The sequence below is a fragment of the Argopecten irradians genome, chromosome 3 (assembly GCF_041381155.1).
Source record: "Argopecten irradians isolate NY chromosome 3, Ai_NY, whole genome shotgun sequence".
NCBI lineage: Eukaryota > Metazoa > Mollusca > Bivalvia > Pectinida > Pectinidae > Argopecten > Argopecten irradians.
In genome coordinates, this window is record NC_091136.1 from 19790048 (window position 1) to 19811288 (window position 21241).

A 21241-nucleotide genomic window follows, 5' to 3' on the forward strand; every position below is an offset into this window, starting at 1 on the left:
TGTTTTATTTTCTTGACACTGAAGTTATTTTATTCGCCAAGGTTCATATTTATGGATTTTTATTTTAGCCCACACCATCCCTTGGCTTCATCCATCTGTCCATATAAACAATTCATGTTCTCATTGCAATTGATAATCCTTATACATTGTAGATGTACATAATTCAGATCGGAAAAAGATAGCTCCACATTTTTCGACTTAACACACCCCTTTGTTACAAAATGATTGACTGACTATTCCTCCTAAACAACTGGAGACATTTTAACAACTGATTGTGGCAATCATCCTATAATAAAGAGTAGATTGTGAATCCACTTTTTTCAGAATTATGCCCCTTTATTACTTTATTTTATTAAACTATTAAAATGGCTTCTCCTTAACAACTGAATGGGTTTTGATGAAACTTAATTAAGTTGATGGCTCTTTGGTGTCAGATTTCCCCTCTTGGTTGGGAAACCACATTGTTGAGCATTATCTGTTATATTTCCAGAGTATTTCCTGGCTGAAATTCTTTGGAGTGAACTGAAAATTTTGGGAATTTTACCCCCAAAAAGCCCTGGTTTCTATATCAGAAAGGATAATAAATCTAAATTGATACTACCTGGGTCATGACAAGATACCACCGATTCATCGTTGTCTACTCACTGAGGGGAAAACAAAGTGTAATGGAGTTTTGACACTGAATTCAGAGGGTGCATGCTGACCTTTTTTATACTTCTCTATAAATATAGATACTATAGTTTGAAAATGATAATATGCTGGCATATAAACTTATTCAATTTAATCCCATTTCATTTACAGCTATATATATATATATAATCTCGACACCACAATCACAGTAACAAGATGACAGACTTAAATCGTTACACCGGACTAGACGAGGCCTACAATGAGAAACAACCAATAAAACCTGCCGACGAAAATCATGAGGGCTGTGATAAAATATGGACACTACGAAAATTTCCAAAAAGATATATTGTTGCAATCATGGCCTTTTTCGGATTCTGTAAGTATTGATTTGAGGTCATCATCAAATAACTGATATTAATATAATTTATGTACTATTTCTCAAATATAGCGCTGATGTAATCTTTCTCTAATTTTGACCACTATTACCATTACTCTTGCATATACATTACCCATCATGTACAGTTTGGCAATTGAAAATTGTTACCATGATTTCTGAAAAAGAACTAAAAATGGATTTTTCTTTAAATTTAATATGCACATTTACCTAGGAACCTATACAAATTGTGTATAAAAATTAAATTGCATTTTTGGTCCAATCAACTAAGATGACTGATAAAAACCTTCTTGGATTTTGCGGTTGAAGTTTATTCATTTACGAAAAATGTTCAGTCTCTTTTTGTCAGTATCATAATTAATTGTTTCATATAATAGATTTTTATGCATTTATTTTCAGTTTTAGACTGATTTATAATACATGTAATGGAATGAAGATATGGCCATCCTGAAATTCGAAAATCTGAACTCTAAACAGCTTTCTATGTCTTACTATATATTATTACATGTAAATTATTTTTATGAAGAGGGCCGGGAAGTAAAAAAAAGGAGAAAAAGAATCAATCTTTCATTTGATAAATAAAAAATTAAATGTAGTCTAAGCTTTAAGATTCTTTTGAGGTTTTTGGTAATTCTGTTATTGAACAGTGTTAACACTTTTGCTACTTTAATTTGTTTTTTTCTACCAGAAGTAACATTAGACTTTGTTTTTCTCATTTGCAGGTAATGTATATGCATTGCGTGTGAATCTCAGTGTTGCTCTGGTTGCCATGACTACTAATTACTCGTTTTTCATCAACGGGACACAGCAGGTAAACCTATATAGTTAATATATTCAGATTTAGAATAAATTCACCATGTTTTATAAATAAATTAATCAATGTATTAATAGATGTTTTTATATCAGTTGAATAGTTCCATAGGAATGCATATAAAAAAAATATAGACAATGATTGAGCAAACACTTCACCTGATTTTTGTAGTTTTGGGGTGGCAAAAATGATAATTTTGTGGATTTTGAGAATATGTGTTAAAAAAAGGGCCGGAGTTTCTCTATTTCATGAAGACACAACACAAATATACCACAGCCTCCCAAAAGTGTACTACACTATACATGTAACACACCATATACATGGGAGGCCATCCTTAACTGATCCTGGCTGTCAATAGGATGTTGATTTAATTAAACAATATAACTGATGGAGAAATATATTTTCCCTTTGTCTTTTGTCAAATTGACTTTTTATTTTTTTATTATATATCCAAATCTGGATAGTTGAGATAAAAAATTATTTGTCATTCTTGTTATACCTATTGATAACATAATGAATAATTTAATGAGACATTAGATGATTAATTAATATGTCTGTCAAATTTCTAAACTGTTTGCATTTTCAACTGTTTCAATGTTTACTAATATGAGTCATTTTTTGTGACCTAGATGGTAGGCCCTGAATTCCAGTGGACACGGCAACAAGAGGGATTGATACTAGGAGCTTTCTTCTATGGTTACATAATAACACAGCTGCCCGGGGGTAGGTTTTCTATTTTTAGTTCACCTACTTAAAAGGTAAGTTAGCTGATGTGTGGTGTACATCAGTAAACAACTAAAATTTAATGTTCCAGAGATATAATTTTGAATATCCTTTGAAGATTAACAGAGAATGATATCCCACTTTAAAGCCATACAATAAAGTACTGTTATTTGATTCCTGTGATATACATCAAAGAACCAAACTACTTGTCTCATCTGTTGTGGTACACTGAACCTTCAGTTTTGCTATAACATATATTTCAGGGGTATATTTATTAGCTTTGGGTGTGGGAGGAGTGTAAACGCTCTACTGCTCACATGGGAGGGTCCCTCTTACTCTAGATCTAATATAAATTAATTTCGATTGATGTAAGGCTTACCGCATTAATCAAATACGGAAAAATTATGAATGAATGAATGAAAAAAAGAGTAAGGGGACATTATTTATATATGAAAGCTGACCCCAAGGCCTCAACCTTGCAACCTTCAACAAAAAAAGACATGTCTGGGGAATAATGAATGTGGTTTTTTCCTAAAAAAAATATTCCAGGGGTGGATATAATGAGATTGTGGTAGTATTAATTACTTCCCCTGGAATATTGAGGACACATTTTGCAGTGTTTTAGAGACTAATTTACTTTAACTGTAATATTTGGAATGTACCATTAATATAATCATAATGGTTTCTAACAACTTTATATTTTAACGGTTTTTAAGAAACATTTTGTTGATTCCCCCAAAAGATGTTTAAGAATATGCATACAGATTAAGTAGGAAAATTTGTTGATGTGGTAGGAAAAAAATTTAACAACACAGTACATATGATATACAGTAGAGTTCTGCTTTCTGTGCTTATAGTTTAAAGGGACATGAACCTTAAATATTTTGTTCTGTTTGCTCAGATATGGTTTTCAGATGTTTATTGAATATTTTATTACAATGATTGGTTATCGAAAACAACAGGAAAACGTGGGGAATACCTACCTCAAAAATGATAAAAATAGATCTTGACTGTCATATTATATTTTTGGAACACAAAACGAAAGCTGGCCAAAAGCGAGGTTATAATGAACAACAAACTTGCTGACATGACAAGGAATATTATTTTTCCACATTTTAAGATTATTTTCTAGTTAACAATTGTTTACAAATGAAGTTTAAGCCATATTTGTTATAAAACAATTTGTATTTAGCGTAAGAATGATAAGTCAAAAGTCAAACAAGACTTTTCATTCGACAGGGCACCGCGAAGGGAGGTTCCTGACTTATTGCACATATGTACATCACGCAAGTATAAAGTGGGGAGTTGCTCCTGTCTCTTGCATTTCAGTGATCCATTTATATTTACCTACTTTCCCAATCACGCACGTTACTGACTCTTGACGTACACTGTTTTCGGAATTCGTTTGTGTTCGCTTCACCCACGTTTCTGACCCACCATTTTGTTTACATCCGTTTAATTTGTGCAGTGCATTGTGGGAGGTCACTAAAGTTCAACACTACTATACTATCGTTACAAAATTTGACCGGGCCTGTTAAAAATACAGAAAGTTGGAATTTCCATTATAATTATTTCATTTGACACATTTGCACAATAACTGATATATATTACTTAGTAAGGTATCTGACATGTTTTAAATATGTATTTTACTCAAATTTACATGGTTTATTTAGGTTCATGTCCCTTTAACTATTTGTTCTTAAACAATGAAAATACCGGTATGTAGTTTGTTACCTCTTTTATGTCACTCTATAATTAACCTCATCATTTAACTGAATACTTTCATTGTGGAAAATTGCAGGATTTTTAGCCAGTCGTATTGGTGGAAAACATTTGTTTGGGGGTGGTATCTTAGTGACGGCCATATTGACCCTGCTGACCCCTGTTTGTGCACGCTGGAATCTATATCTTCTCATCGCCATTCGTGTCATAGAGGGACTGTTCGAGGTACAGTATCGGCAATGTCATTGAAAGTTTACTGTCTAGTTATGAACTTATGAATGTACAAGTCAATAAAAACTTTTCATACAAAATATGGTAAATCCGATTAGGCTATGTTATTAAAAGGTACTGAATCTTTTGATGTATTCTGAATTTTGTCGGATTTGTGATAGTTCCACTTCATTCTTCCATACAAAAGGACAATGCTGTATTTTACAGCTGTATCTTTTGCAAGGTGTAATATATTCATCTATCGTTGTTGTATATTTTACAGGGTGTAACTTATCCATCTATCCACGCTATATGGGCTAACTGGGCACCTCCCATGGAAAAGACAAAGCTTGCTACATTTGCATTTGCAGGTAAACATTTTTCATTCATAAATGAATATGGATTTGCCTCCTAGTAGCTATGTCATTCAATACATATCTCAAGTTTTATTTCATGTAACCATCATCATACTTTTGTAGATCAATAGATATGGCTAATATTTAAGTGAAAGTGATCGTTCTAGGCAGGATAAACCAGGTAAGAATTGTGCTGAGCTAGCAGTTGTATAAGAAGACCACTAGGTTTTGATCTACTGTTTTCGATTTTTGTCACAATGTTTCTTCAATTTTGTCCATCAGTTGAGTTGGGCCTGTCTAACTATCTTAGTTAAAAGCAGATAGATTTGGCAAGATTTCCTGTTTTCTTAAAGAGAAAGATAACTAATATATCTTTGGTTTCCAAGCACATACATACCCGCTTCATGCATGTACATCCATATTGTTTACAGAATTCAAGGGTAAGGCATCCTTTCATGACCTATATAAGCATTTCCTGAAAAACTTTAACCAAAAGCTTATCTATTTGTATTGTTTCTCTATTTTAGGTTCTTATTTTGGCACTGTAATATCCATGCCAATATCTGGTGCCTTGGCACAAAGTGCTGCTGGTTGGCCTTCCATCTTCTATGTGTTTGGTAAGCAATCAACGTACCTAATGTATAATCAATGTACATAATGTATAATCAACGTACCTAATGTATAATCAACGTACATAATGTATAATCAACGTACATAATGTATAATCAACGTACATAATGTATAATCAATGTACATAGTTATATAACCAATGAACATAAATGTATAATCAATGTACAGTGGAATTCGGTTAATACGAACTCTAAGGGACCGAGATAAAACTTCGAGTTATCTGAGTGTTTGAATTAAGCAAGTTCTCAATTAAGTCTACTGATGATCTCTTTACATGGTAATAGATCTACTTGTTATGTGTCATAAAACAATGTGAGCAAGAAAGATATCATAATCGTCGATTGTGGTTGAAAAATTATAACAATAAAACCGAAATAAATCCAAAACATCGATTCATCAACTGCAGTCACAACAATTTTTTCGTGCACATAGAAATGACAGACATAACTTACGTAACTGAGACAAATGTTTTTATATTTAGTTATGTAGAAAGTAATTCTGCGCATGTCAACTAATGATCAAACGATGGTGGCTGGTAAACGGTGTAAAGCCTATTTTGTTGAGTAAAAACCTCAAAGCACTAACATTATTCAGACCTAAATAATTATAGCATCGCTCTATAAAAACAGTGATTGTGTATGGCTCCAAGTCGTAATTGCATAATTTGGAACACAATTCCAGGTGGCTAGAGATTAGTTCCGCTCGAGTGATCACATCATGCATGTGAGAGGCGCCCGATTGCGAGAGCACCTGGGTTTTTTTTCGTGTCGCCATTGTGGTCGAGGTAATGTTTATGTAAGTAATGAACATGTACTGCAGTTTTACAATTGATTATCGCTGATGATTGTTGATACAATATCGGTATAACTTAAGTTCATTGCTAAACATTAAACAGTTTTTCATTGTTTTTGTAATTGTAAGCGGCTTTTGAAATGCCATATTTACGAGAGAGAGAGAAAATCGGCATTTTCGGCAATCTTGTTGTCCCGGAAAATCTCAATTTGAGTTATACGAACATTTTATGTATGATTTTTGTCATTTGGACCAAAAATTTACTTCGTATTATCCGAGGTTTTCGAGTTTTCTGAATTCAAATTTTCCGAGTTTTATAAACAAAGATAAAGAAGGAATTCGGCCGGGACCGCCAAAGTACTTTGAATCGTATGAAGCCCAGTTGATGAATTATCCGAGATCATATCAAGCAAGTTCCACTGTACATAAATGTATAAGCAACGAACATAAATAGATAATCAATGAACATAAAAGTATAATCAATGTACATAATTCTGGTCTAACGTCATTGTTTACATTTCTGTAATATTCGCGATGTTTACAGGTACTTTAGCTGTGATCTGGTACCTCCTCTGGTCCAACGTCATTGTTTAAATTTCTGTAATGTTCCTGTTGTTTACAGGTACTTTAGCTGTGATCTGGTTCCTCCTCTGGTCTAACGTCATTGTTTACATTTCTGTAATATTCGCGATGTTTACAGGTACTTTAGCTGTGATCTGGTACCTCCTCTGGTCCAACGTCATTGTTTACATTTCTGTAATGTTCCTGTTGTTTACAGGTACTTTAGCTGTGATCTGGTGCCTCCTCTGGTCCAACGTCATTGTTTACATTTCTGTAATATTTGCAATGTTTACAGGTACTTTAGCTGTGATCTGGTACCTCCTCTGGTCCAACGTCATTGTTTAAATTTCTGTAATGTTCCTGTTGTTTACAGGTACTTTAGCTGTGATCTGGTACCTCCTCTGGTCCAACGTCATTGTTTACATTTCGCAATGTTTACAGGTACTTTAGCTGTGATCTGGTTCCTTCTCTGGTGTTACATTGTTGTGGAGAGTCCAGCTAAACATACAACTATCTCCAACTCAGAACTGGACTACATCCAGTCTAAGATTGGATACACAGAGGAACAATCCCATGTAAGTCTCAAATCAGGTAAGGCCAAAAAAATTAATTAGTTGGTTCTCTGGCCCGCGCGCATATAATCTTTAAGCCCCGCATTGCTGATTTTATTGTAAAAGTAAAAAGAAAAAAATTATTTGCGTGGACCAAAAAATGTCCGTATCCGTCTTTTTGTACGATTTTAGACAGCACATCTTAAAAACGCTTGTCTGCATTCACACTTCAAGTATTCCAAGCGCCAACGTGATCTTGATTGGCAAACGCTCTCTTAAAAAAGTGTCCGTCTCCGGCTTTTTTAGCAGTTTTAGACGGCACATCTTTTAAACGTTTGTCTGCAATACTAGTGAATGAATGTTCCAAGCGCCAAAGTGATATGCAAAACACGACATTGTGATACGGTCGTGTGGTAATGTCGCTGGTATCTGTCCACATTTGGCACGGTTCCACGGTCTTATTGCCATGGAACATTATCGGTTAATTCTCCGATGCTTGTTCTTTGACCGAACTGTTCCAATCATTGAAGGAGGGCACATAAGGACCCCAAGATTGGACTTTTCCCAAGAAACTGATGCTGAACAAAATGGCGGCGTCAATCGCTCAGAGCAAAGTGTCTGGATTAGATCAAGTAATGATGAACATGAAGGTTGGGAGACTGTCACAGCATTCCACCGTTACATCCGATATGACATTATTGATGGTGCATGAACCCAAACGAAACCTGAATACCGTGATCATGACAAACGAGTGATAGTGGGAACCGTAAACGAAATGCTTTTGATGTGCTTTTCGCGGCTGCTCGGAAACTGTCATTACCAGAGCCCTACACAACAAACGTGTTGTATTTAACAGGTGTTGATAATTTGCTGTTACGAAATCCTTTTGAATTGAAACTTTGATGAATTTTACCTCCTATTGTGTTGGGAAATTCAAAAAAAAAAAAAAAAAAAAAATCCCTCGTCTCTTTTCTCTACAATAAAAAAGAAGAAAAAAAGCCCTCCCTCCCTCATCTATTTTCAGAAAAAGTGGCCTGAGAACCAACTAATTAATTTTGTTTGGCCTAATGCATGGAGCCTAATGATTGATGTTTCCACTATTTAAGTGATAAAGGTACAAAAAACACTTTATAGGGACTATGCATCATTATTACACAATTATGGTAATTGCTGTCTGATTTTAATTTGAGCTTCTTGTATTTAATCTGTATATTATTACTGAATAACTGAAACATAAGTGAGTGATTATGGAAAAAAAAGGTATCAATTCCTTCATAAACTTGTTTAGCAGACAATGCACCACCTCCAATGATAACCATTCTGTATTTTTTTTTATTTATTTAATTTTTTTTTTTTTAATTTACTTATTGGGATAATAAAAAAAAAATTGTTGTTAAAAGAGAGAATTAAATGAATCAAAAAGACTGAATTATATGTATCATATATTTCTTTTCCCTTTTGAAAGTAAAATATCTCATGAATATTCATCACTAGATATTGATGTTTTAAATGATTTTGTTATATATTTTTAATATTTATTTAGGATATGCAGCCGCCGTGGATACAAATTATTTCGTCTCGTGCTGTCTGGGCCATTGTAATTGCCCACTTTGCTGAGAACTGGGGATTCTACACCTGGCTTACAGAGCTGCCCTCCTTTATGAAATTTGCACTCAACTTTAATCTGCAAAATGTAGGTACCGAGAGTATTTGAAATTATTATTGCCTCAAAGGAAAAGATAAGTAAATTTAAACTTGAGAGCTTGATTTCTTCTAGGATCAAGTTTATACTACACTCATACATGCCATACCTCACGGCGTGAGACAAAACCTCACGTATTTTAAAGCCTTTTATTGTCTCCCGGCAGGAGAGTCTAAATTCCCGTATTCCGTAAACCCCTCCATTTTATTTTCGCCACCATATTTGTATACATGCTAAGTTAATTTTAGCACGAGAGTAACCACTCCCTGACCCCCTGACCAACACCCCAGTGGCCCTAATTAGCAGCCTTGGGCTATTTCCACCTTGACTTGTGGTGTCACTTTCACTCACGTCTGTGTATTACATAAACTGAAGTCAAGCAGCCGATCGGCCGCCTGGAAAACAATCAGCTGGCCTTTCAATAAATTTTATGACTACAGTTAGTGAGCATTACTACAAAACAAATACTGCTTACAACTGTAAATGATTTACTCACGTTTTTAATGTTATATAGGCCTATCTATATCTGATGTATGTCAAAGCTTTACAATCGTAATGGCCGCCATTTTGGGTAATTGTAATAGATGATCTGGATTTTATAGAATTTCTGGATTTCATAATAATCACGTTTTTAAAAAATGGAAAAGGTATTATTTTTTTAGAATTTCGGTGTGAATTTTATTTAGAAAAAATAGATTAATAATAAAAAAATTATGATTATTAACTGAATTTAAATAAATCAAATTAAAAAGAAATTTACTTTTTTTCTCTCTCAGGTTAAAATACATTTTGAATACTACTGTAACAATTCTCGTATATTTTCAATTTAGTGCTTGTAAATTTAAGAACTTAATTTAAGTTAATTATCTGTTATTGTGAAAGATATATTAAAAAGCCCAGCAAAATTGTTACAGAACATTAAATTATGTGTTTGTGTTTATTTTGCAAAGAATTTCATCATAAAAAAGCAGATATTGAATTTATTCATATATGTCGCACGTATACCTGCCTAATTTGAGACCTTTAAATCAGAATCAAGAAATGCCGCTGATGTGCAGAAAAAGTCATTTCATATGTACGAGAACTGTTTGTTTAGGTCTTTTAGAAGCTTGTGATGGTGCACAGCTTGGTACACTTGGTGGCAGCAATAATGATTTCGCTTCAAAATATCTTTTTCTAGGAGTGTTTTTATTGCACCTGGACAAATCATTTCCAATGCTCTTTTTTTTTAATTTATAGTGATACTTAGGAGTGTTCTTTTAATCACATAGTGATTTACTCCATTGAAGTCTATTTCAGCTCGAAGTGCTTTCCCCTGTGTGCTTTCATTGTGGCTCTGACACAGACCTTGTTATAAAGGATCCTATTGAAGTATCCTATTCAGCTCGAAGTGCTTTCCCCCTGTGTGCTTCCATTGTGGCTCTGACACAGACCTTGTAATAAAGGAGAGCCAATATCCAATATGTAAAATCTGTGACACCAGAGACAAACAAGCTCTTAAAAGAAAGAGAAATGTGTGGGGAGAAACGAAAGGGGAGTAAAAAGACCAAATCTTAAACACAGGGAGTCCTGATCACTTGCTTATGTACATCTTGGTTAACTATTGAACATAAAGTTGTATTTCTCAGAAAATAAAGACAATAGTTTAAAATTAAGATTTCCTCATTTAAACCACAATTTCAAATCACATGATTCATGTATATTATTATGTGACCCTCCTTTTTTTGAAAAATGTGCCTGAGAAACAAGAAATTAATTTTGTTTGGCCTTATCAGTCTCCCTCACCACCCCTGAAAAATATGGCATGTATGTACACTGTATTAGTTTAGTTCCTTCTGGGGCTAAATCATTATAGCTACATAGACAGAAGCACTATCAAATCATTTATCAATGTACACAGATAAAGCCAACAAATAAAACATTGATTTAATATATATCCTGTATTGTTATTGAGATAGGAGTCATATAGAAACATAAGGGAGGTAACTCTTATTATATTACATCCTATTATACCAATATTAACAGGCTGGCTTCCTGTCTGCTCTACCCTACCTCGTCATGGGATCTGTGGTGATCGCGGCAGGATTTCTAGCAGATCACCTACGATCACGATTCCAGCTCAACACTGGTCTTGTCCGGAAACTCTTCACATCTGGAGGTATAAAAATTCACTTCATTGCTGTTTTAAGCTGATTTTTTTTTATAGAACAGACTTTTCAAAATTGTATATATGTTAATGTTATTATTGAAAAGAAACGAAAGGCCATATATAATTTTAAAAACTTAATATTGTAGGAATATTGGAAGAACTTTTGCAGGAAATTTGCTGAAAATGTTATTAAAATGTTATTTTATATTTTCGAAGGTTTTGTAGTGTTTTTGTTTGTTGAAATTCAAGTACAAGTACAAACTACCTCCAAAACAACTGTGTTTATTGAGATAATTTCTGTTGTGACATTGTGTAATTTGTTGTCTAAATCACACTACATGTATATAAATGTCTTTTGACTGTTTACCTGGTAGTTGTCTCATGGTATCCATTGTATATACTGTGTGTTGTTACAAGCTATAGAACAATTGTTCTCATACTAAGCTTTGTCATTGCAGCCTTTGGATTCCAGGTGGTGTTTATGGTCAGTGCTGGCTACTCCACCTCCTCCACAGGGGCGGTCACCTGTCTTATACTGGCCGTCGGACTCGGCGGATTCGCATGGGCAGGATTTAGCGTTAATCATTTGGACATAGCACCTCAGGTAATGACTCATCATGTCCCTTAACCTTTACCCTTTTGTCCTTGATCGTTTAGGGGTGGGGTGGAGTGCAGTAAAAGTATATGATGTTCTACCACTATTTCTAATAGCAGTACACCTCTATAATGGGGTCTAAACTTCAAGGCCAAAATGAGGTATAAGTGTGGTGCAGTATAGACCATTGAATTTCAGCGTTTGTCATACAGAGAAAATACATGATTACTAACATTAATTTGGATTATGTTTGCAGTATGCGAGTATCCTGATGGGAATATCTAATACGTTTGCTACCATCCCTGGCATTGTTAGTCCACTATTGACTAGTGTCATCGTCGAGGACAAGGTTGGTTTACGCATATTAGGGGAAGATTTCTAATAAGACCATCATTAGGGGAAGGGTTTTTAATCTGACATCAGCATTTGATATCTTGGTCTTCATGTAAGGAAATTTGTCAAAATAAAGAAACGTTAAAAACTATCTTAATAGGTGATCTTTCAAATGTTTCCTTTATGAAAATGATTCCAATTATCAGTTATTTGTTGATGTTATATATCAAAACCATAATAAAATAGAGCTCTGTAAATTTTAGTTTGTACTTGTCTGTGAGGAGTTTCTTTATTTGGATTTCCAGAGAGACGCTGGACTATGGCAGATCGTGTTTTACCTTGCCGCTGGTATTTATCTGCTGGGTGGTCTTTTGTTTGGTCTTCTGGCGTCTGGAGAGCGACAACGATGGGCCGAGGTACCCACAGGCTACCTCTCTCAGCAGGATATAGAAAGGGATGACCTCTGATCTTTGACCTTTTCACAGACTTATCGCAGAGGTTGAATGGGTATATTTTGAAATTTAATCTATTCATTGGACTGTCTCAGTTATTAATAAACACTTTAACCTTGTCCTCATAAAGCTGGTGCAATATTCAATATTTCAAAAATCTTTATATTATGGGAAATTCTTGTAATTTGAAAGTGCAATTCCTGTATAATGAAAGTGCAATTTCTGTTTTATGAAAATAAAAATACGAGGACTTCCCCACACTGCTACACTGTCTTCATACATATCCTATTCTATACAGATATATCATATTTATATATGACATCAGTATTATAACGCAGTCAATAGGAAAAATATTTTAAGACAATGACGTAATCCCAGCTAAAACATGTAGACAAAAACAAATGTCAAATTTTCAAGGCAGTCTGTCCCTTTATCAAGACACACTTAAATCAGACACTGTACATATTTGTATTTGTTTTATTAATGAAATTATTTTTTATAATTAAATAGGCAATGTCAGCGTCTCCATTGTGACGTCACAATAATGTTGGTTTTTCGCTCCATTCTTGGAATATCTCTCTAAAAAAAAATTGGCCAATCAGTGAATCAGAAAATTATCTTCATATGAAAACAAATGAAGAAAAATTATTATTAATAGACGATTTTAAGTAATAAATGATCTACATTCTATCTAGTCAAGTCCATATTCATGTTGGTTTTGTTTTTAAATTTTATCTAGTAATTAATTTATTATATTTGTATAGTTTTGTCCAGAGTGTTCTATTTATTTTATGATCTGTGTATCTATTGTGATATCCTGATATGAATAATGATCAGCCTAGAAGACAGCAGAATAGAGTTACTGCTTTTATTTTAATATTTTACCATATTTTGACTTTAAAACACTTTTTTTGTGATACAAAATAGGCATTTATTGACTGAGCATAAGTCTATGTATGCCAAATGAAATGATCAATTTGCATAAATTTACAAAGTCTGCTGATATTTATGTTGAGAGGGGGTTTACAGCTGTTTTCGGCCACTAGGGCAATAAGACATAATGGATGGTAACAATTGTAGGAAGTGCTTGCCAAAAATACTGTATAACCAGTTATTTTCGTAGAGATATTTTCGTGTTTTTGTGGGACATTGCTAGGATCCCGAAAATTTGATCTGCAAAATAATGAAAAATGGTTGAATGATATCTACCCCTAAATCCGTATCGCAAAAATTTAAAATCACTTACATATGATTTTCTTGTTTTTAGATCAAATCGCAAAAACTTTTGTCGCCAAAAATAATTGGCTTTATGGTCCCTGTAGACTTGTGTTCTACAATAATCATATTAATCACAAGTCAAAGACTTTTACAGCTACATTGGTAAGATTTTACTAATACAAAGTTATATATCAATACAATATGATCTATCTGACTGTGTTTCTCCTGTTTACCTCAAAAATGTGTTTAAATGACAGATTTTCTCAACAAATACATGTATTATTTTTCAAATTATTTTTCTTGCAAAACACTGATATTTTTTGTATTAAAGCTTTAAGTATCTACAGAATATTCAAGTTAAAATAAAAAGCTTAAATTTAAAGATAATGCTTATATTAAAAATGAAAATCAAAAACAATTGTGATTTATTGTATTATAATAAACTTTTTTTTTTAAATCAAAAAATCAATTTTAATTTTTTTTTTAGATAACTCCAGAGTTGCTCTTACCATATTGTTTTTATGTCAGTATGAATTATTCTTGTTTTGCTACTTCATATTGAAGAAAAACCAAGGTTGCAGATCTCATCTTTTTTTCATATACATGTATTAATTCGAAATATGAATAATATCAGACTTCTTGTACACATATTTATAAGGTTGTGTGTTCTGTAAAACCACTATCAGTATACTGTTAAATCATTTCAGATATAGAATTGTATTCCCATATGTATTGTAAGTATAGTAAGCTTGATTCTTTCTCTCCTTTCATCCTTGTCGAATAACATAGCCTTATATATCTGTCACAACTGTGGATCTATTTCTGTGGGCTTTAACAGCAGAATGGGAAGGGAGATATCAGTAAGAATACTGTAGATATGGGAGGCCTTCATGACATAACAACTATTTTATTTTGTATAATATATACCATTGTTTTTATCAGTGTTGTTTTGCGATATAAATGTTGTACTTGTTGTAAGTTCTGTTATTGACATGTCATGGTTGGATGATCTGTAATGGCTGAGTGATTGAGGTGCAGGTGTCTTAACAGCTAGCCGTCTACCTCTTGGTTGGTGTAGTTGAGGTCTTCGTGTACGTCATTCCACCACTGCTCATCTGATTAGCTTATCCTCAAGTACTGTTTTCATGCAGATAAAATGTGTTTGTTGTCAATAATTATTTAGTTAATTGTTTGTTGTCTGTTTGATTATACATTAATTAATAAGGTGCGATTTTGTTACATAATTCAATCAATTCAAGAGCAATGATATATACACAATTATTCACATTATTCAGGGTATTATCACACTGCTTGCATTGACGATATTCAACCTTTATTTAAGTTAGGTTTTTTACCATGTGAAATTCATGGATTGTTTTATTGGATTTTGTTTTGTCTTTTATTTTTTGGTGGATATATATATAGCTTCTTAGTGTATGTTTCACCAGGTCAAACGTATCTTCACCACCAGATTTCTACTTTGTTATTTTTTGTTCATTATGCTAGCATTGTCAATGATAGATACGTCCATTGCTTTTATTGTTTTACATTCCATTTGCATTTATTTTTCTCATTATACAGGATTTACTGATAATTACCTTAACTTTCATTGTGGGTACACACTTTTGTCCATCCTTGTGCATTGTCCATCCTCATGCCGTCCCCTCCTGACGACCCCTGTTCTAATAGATGGGGGTGCTAGTGTTACATATACATGCATTTCTGGTTTTTAGTCAGTAGTACAGCAATGCTCTGTGATTACAATAATTTCAAAAAGTAATTATTTTGATATAGGCCAATCAGGTATGCCAAAAAAATATTTTGTTGTTGCTTTAAATTCTTGTTATATCTATTTCTCAAGAAGTCCTCATGAAACTTCATGTGTATGTTCCCCATAGTTCTTAGATGTGGCTATGGCATTTTCAGTCTACTCTGAAAACAAGAGAAAATACTGAAGAGATTTTCCTGAAATTTCATTATAGCTTCCTCATGTTGCGCATAATGTACTTTTAACTGTTCCAAAACCTATTTGACAGATAATTTTAACATTTTTTCTGACAATTGAAGAGTGTTATTGCTACTTCTCAGTAAGAACTCAGTTTTTGTGGGACATTGCTAGGATCCCGAAAATTTGATCTGCAAAATAATGAAAAATGGTTGAATGATATCTACCCCTAAATCCGTATCGCAAAAATTTAAAATCACTTACATATGATTTTCTTGTTTTTAGATCAAATCGCAAAAACTTTTGTCGCCAAAAATAATTGGCTTTATGGTCCCTGTAGACTTGTGTTCTACAATAATCATATTAATCACAAGTCAAAGACTTTTACAGCTATACATTGGTAAGATTTTACTAATACAAAGTTATATATCAATACAATATGATCTATCTGACTGTGTTTCTCCTGTTTACCTCAAGAATGTGTTTAAATGACAGATTTTCTCAACAAATACATGTATTATTTTTCAAATTATTTTTCTTGCAAAACACTGATATTTTTTGTATTAAAGCTTTAAGTATCTACAGAATATTCAAGTTAAAATAAAAAGCTTAAATTTAAAGATAATGCTTATATTAAAAATGAAAATCAAAAACAATTGTGATTTATTGTATTATAATAAACTTTTTTTTTTAAATCAAAAAATCAATTTTAATTTTTTTTTTAGATAACTCCAGAGTTGCTCTTACCATATTGTTTTTATGTCAGTATGAATTATTCTTGTTTTGCTACTTCATATTGAAGAAAAACCAAGGTTGCAGATCTCATCTTTTTTTCATATACATGTATTAATTCGAAATATGAATAATATCAGACTTCTTGTACACATATTTATAAGGTTGTGTGTTCTGTAAAACCACTATCAGTATACTGTTAAATCATTTCAGATATAGAATTGTATTCCCATATGTATTGTAAGTATAGTAAGCTTGATTCTTTCTCTCCTTTCATCCTTGTCGAATAACATAGCCTTATATATCTGTCACAACTGTGGATCTATTTCTGTGGGCTTTAACAGCAGAATGGGAAGGGAGATATCAGTAAGAATACTGTAGATATGGGAGGCCTTCATGACATAACAACTATTTTATTTTGTATAATATATACCATTGTTTTTATCAGTGTTGTTTTGCGATATAAATGTTGTACTTGTTGTAAGTTCTGTTATTGACATGTCATGGTTGGATGATCTGTAATGGCTGAGTGATTGAGGTGCAGGTGTCTTAACAGCTAGCCGTCTACCTCTTGGTTGGTGTAGTTGAGGTCTACGTGTACGTCATTCCACCACTGCTCATCTGATTAGCTTATCCTCAAGTACTGTTTTCATGCAGATAAAATGTGTTTGTTGTCAATAATTATTTAGTTAATTGTTTGTTGTCTGTTTGATTATACATTAATTAATAAGGTGCGATTTTGTTACATAATTCAATCAATTCAAGAGCAATGACATATACACAATTATTCACATTTTTCAGGGTATTATCACACTGCTTGCATTGACGATATTCAACCTTTACTTAAGTTAGGTTTTTTACCATGTGAAATTCATGGATTGTTTTATTGGATTTTGTTTTGTCTTTTATTTTTTGGTGGATATATATAGCTTCTTAGTGTATGTTTCAGGTCAAACGTATCTTCACCACCAGATTTCTACTTTGTTATTTTTGTTCATTATGCTAGCATTGTCAATGATAGATATGTCCATTGCTTTTATTGTTTAACATTCCATTTGCATTTATTTTTCTCATTATACAGGATTTACTGATAATTACCTTAACTTTCATTGTGGGTACACACTTTTGTCCATCCTTGTGCATTGTCCATCCTCATGCCGTCCCCTCCTGACGACCCCTGTTCTAATAGATGGGGGTGCTAGTGTTACATATACATGCATTTCTGGTTTTTAGTCAGTAGTACAGCAATGCTCTGTGATTACAATAATTTCAAAAAGTAATTATTTTGATATAGGCCAATCAGGTATGCCAAAAAATATTTTGTTGTTGCTTTAAATTCTTGTTATATCTATTTCTCAAGAAGTCCTCATGAAACTTCATGTGTATGTTCCCCATAGTTCTTAGATGTGGCTATGGCATTTTCAGTCTACTCTGAAAACAAGAGAAAATACTGAAGAGATTTTCCTGAAATTTCATTATAGCTTCCTCATGTTGCGCATATTGTACTTTTAACTGTTCCAAAACCTATTTGACAGATAATTTTAACATTTTTTCTGACAATTTGACAGTGTTATTGCTACTTCTCAGTAAGAACCAATTGGTCTTTCTGAAAATCCTGTTATACATACTGTATGACATAGAAAAGCGAAGAAAAATCGTTCTTTCTGACATACATCATTTTACAGTGGATACCAATTTCTCTTAGCCCAGACAGGGATATCCGCAATTGTACCAGTGTGAGATTATTCTATCTCACCCTAGGGCTAAGACATGCTGCACATGCTCACAGAGGATAAGAGAAAATTAGTCATTCATTTCCCTGTCTCTCCCGTAAGTGGCATGAAAGATTCTATTAATTTCACTGGGATCTCTTGTTTAATTACTTATTTCACTAACCCAAATGGACTGATATATCACAGGGATCTCTTGTTTAATTTATATTTCACTAACCAAATGGACTGAAATATCACAGGGATCTCTTTTAATTACTTATTCACTAACCCAAATGGACTGAAATATCACAGGGATCTCTTGTTTAATTACTTATGTTTTTACTTATTTCACTAACCCAAATGGACTGAAATATCACAGGGATCTCTTGTTTAATTACTTATTTCACTAACCCAAATGGACTGAAATATCACAGGGATCTCTTGTTTAATTACTTATTTCACTAACCCAAATGGACTGAAATATCACAGGGATCTCTTGTTTAATTACTTATTTCACTAACCCAAATGGACTGAAATATCACAGGGATCTCTTGTTTAATTACTTATTTCACTAACCCAAATGGACTGAAATATCACAGGGATCTCTTGTTTAATTACTTATTTCACTAACCCAAATGGACTGAAATATCACAGGGATCTCTTGTTTAATTACTTATTTCACTAACCCAAATGGACTGAAATATCACAGGGATCTCTTGTTTAATTACTTATTTCACTAACCCAAATGGACTGAAATATCACAGGGATCTCTTGTTTAATTACTTATTTCACTAACCCAAATGGACTGAAATATCACCGGGATCTCTTGTTTAATTACTTATTTCACTAACCCAAATGGACTGAAATATCACAGGGATCTCTTGTTTAATTACTTATTTCACTAACCCAAATGGACTGAAATATCACCGGGATCTCTTGTTTAATTACTTATTTCACTAACCCAAATGGACTGAAATGATCTCTTGTTTATTCTTATTTCACTAACCCGAAATGGAGAAAGAAATCCCACACTAGATATATACCATGAAACCAGGTTAACACTAGAAAAGTTTGATTGTGAAATAACATTCCACTGAAAAGCCAGCGACTTGTGAAACAACATTCCACTGAAAAGCCAGCGACTGTATCCTCTCTATCCTAAAGTTTAGTTACTATACTAAGTTTTAGACCTCGTTTACATCCGACTGTTAAAGGTGTCCAATCTAGTTTCACTAACGTGTTGGTATATTCTTGTGCATACCGAAGTCAATTATCAACTTTTGATCAGTTCAGCTTTCGAATCTTTCTTAGAAAATCTACTAATAACAGACTGTCAAAACAAACGTTTTGCCCTAACTCCATCCCATAATTAACAATTTTTGTACAATCTTGTGCATCATGTAAAGTGATATTGTGTCAAATTAATTTAGGATTTTTGTTGTGGGGGTAGAAGTTATGTTGTGGTATATATTTATATAATAATTGTTGTTATGTACACCTGTTAATACAATTAATCAATACTTCTGAAATATATATTTTGTTATTATTGGTTACATGTATGTGTCATATTAATCTAATTATATTAAATGTTGCAATGAAACTAAACTTTGGTCCATTGTTTCTTTCAAGTTACCACAGATGAAGTCCTATATGAAATTGTGCATAAATTGATACAATTCAGTCTTCAGAAGATCAATATCCATTGTCCACAGTACAAAACAAAACGTTTCACTGTCTTGCTCATCAAAACCGTACCCATGTCAAATGAAGGCTAGTTAACAAATCGTGTTATACATTATAATATGACACTTTTCACATATAATATATATTAGCTGAATGCGGTATCTAAAGGAAAGTATCAATTCAAGCAAAAAAAGATCGTTCAAACGATACAATTTGACATTTGTTCAAGGACACAGGGGTCCTATGTGCTTAAGATTTCATGAGACAAAGAACTAGAGACTTTATATTGAGATATTATCAAAGTCATGTATAAGGCATAGGTTTTTAGCACGCTGGTAAGTTAAGGACTCACTATAGAATAATATATCTCTGTATTAGTCTATAGTGGGTCTTTGACTTACCAGCGTGCTAAACATCTATGGATAAGGTAGCTACCAAATGTAACAAATCTGCAATATTTCCATCGATTTACAAAAGAAGTCAAGAAACAGACCCGATATTTAGTTCTTTGTGCCGCCTGCAACGCAAGGGCGACCTATAGGTATCGCTATGTCGGCGTCTGTGTCTTTGTCGGCCGCGGCCGGGAAAAGGTTTCCGTTCGATAACCTTTAGTATTTATTGTCTGATTTCAACCAAAGTTGGTGTATTGCTTGATACTGGTCAAAATCCGTCAATATTTCCAAGAGAAACGTGACTTTAAAATCGTCATAACAGATAATTTCTTGGTTTCCGTTCAATACCTTTTGTATTTATTAGCTGATTTCAACCAAATTATGTACTGTAAATTGCTTTATTGGTTTGAAAATCGTAAAGCTGTGCAGATGACACATCCACGTTCGTGGAATTCTTGTACATTATTGTATTACATTCTGATTAAAATCGGGTAGAATCTATTCAATTCTCTTACGCTACAATATGTCTGTGGGTTCGTACACATCTAACATCGCAGAGCTTCTCGGAGATGCCTTTTCAGCATTAATTCTGTAGAGATAAAAATGTCAATTATACATATAATCAATTTGCACAGTTCTGCATTGCTCTTCTTTGTGTTTGAAATGAGAGTAACATACATGTATGAAATGAAATTATTTATTTAACACGTCATAAATATGTCTAAAAGGGTGTTTTTTGGTTTTGTTTTTAAATTATTTGAACGCGTGATACTGTAATTATTATATATACATATACTACAGGATTGACTAATTCTTAACACGTTATGTCGTTTCATGTGAACGGCATTCAATACAATATGTTTGATGTAGATCTACGTATCGAATGGCCAAATGTTAAAACATTTTTTCAAAGATGAAACTTAAATTTAATGTTCATTGAAGAGAATA

At 33.1% G+C, this 21241-nt stretch overlaps 1 protein-coding gene across 2 annotated transcripts in view; it reads left to right on the top strand.

The window, feature by feature from the left end:
• The window catches only part of LOC138317774 (sialin-like), a 49243-nt gene extending 30807 nt beyond the window's left edge, over positions 1-18436 (top strand). For both annotated transcript variants that reach the window (XM_069259663.1, XM_069259664.1), the window contains exons 2-13: positions 802-1006; positions 1747-1835; positions 2465-2558; positions 4360-4505; positions 4774-4861; positions 5374-5463; positions 7271-7404; positions 8924-9073; positions 11108-11240; positions 11690-11835; positions 12083-12175; positions 12465-18436. In XM_069259663.1, the coding sequence (XP_069115764.1) occupies positions 847-1006; positions 1747-1835; positions 2465-2558; positions 4360-4505; positions 4774-4861; positions 5374-5463; positions 7271-7404; positions 8924-9073; positions 11108-11240; positions 11690-11835; positions 12083-12175; positions 12465-12626 (1485 nt within the window). In that variant the 5' untranslated portion in view covers positions 802-846 and the 3' untranslated portion in view covers positions 12627-18436. The remainder of the gene's footprint in view (positions 1-801; positions 1007-1746; positions 1836-2464; positions 2559-4359; positions 4506-4773; positions 4862-5373; positions 5464-7270; positions 7405-8923; positions 9074-11107; positions 11241-11689; positions 11836-12082; positions 12176-12464) is intronic.
• Positions 18437-21241: the final 2805 nt, after the last annotated feature.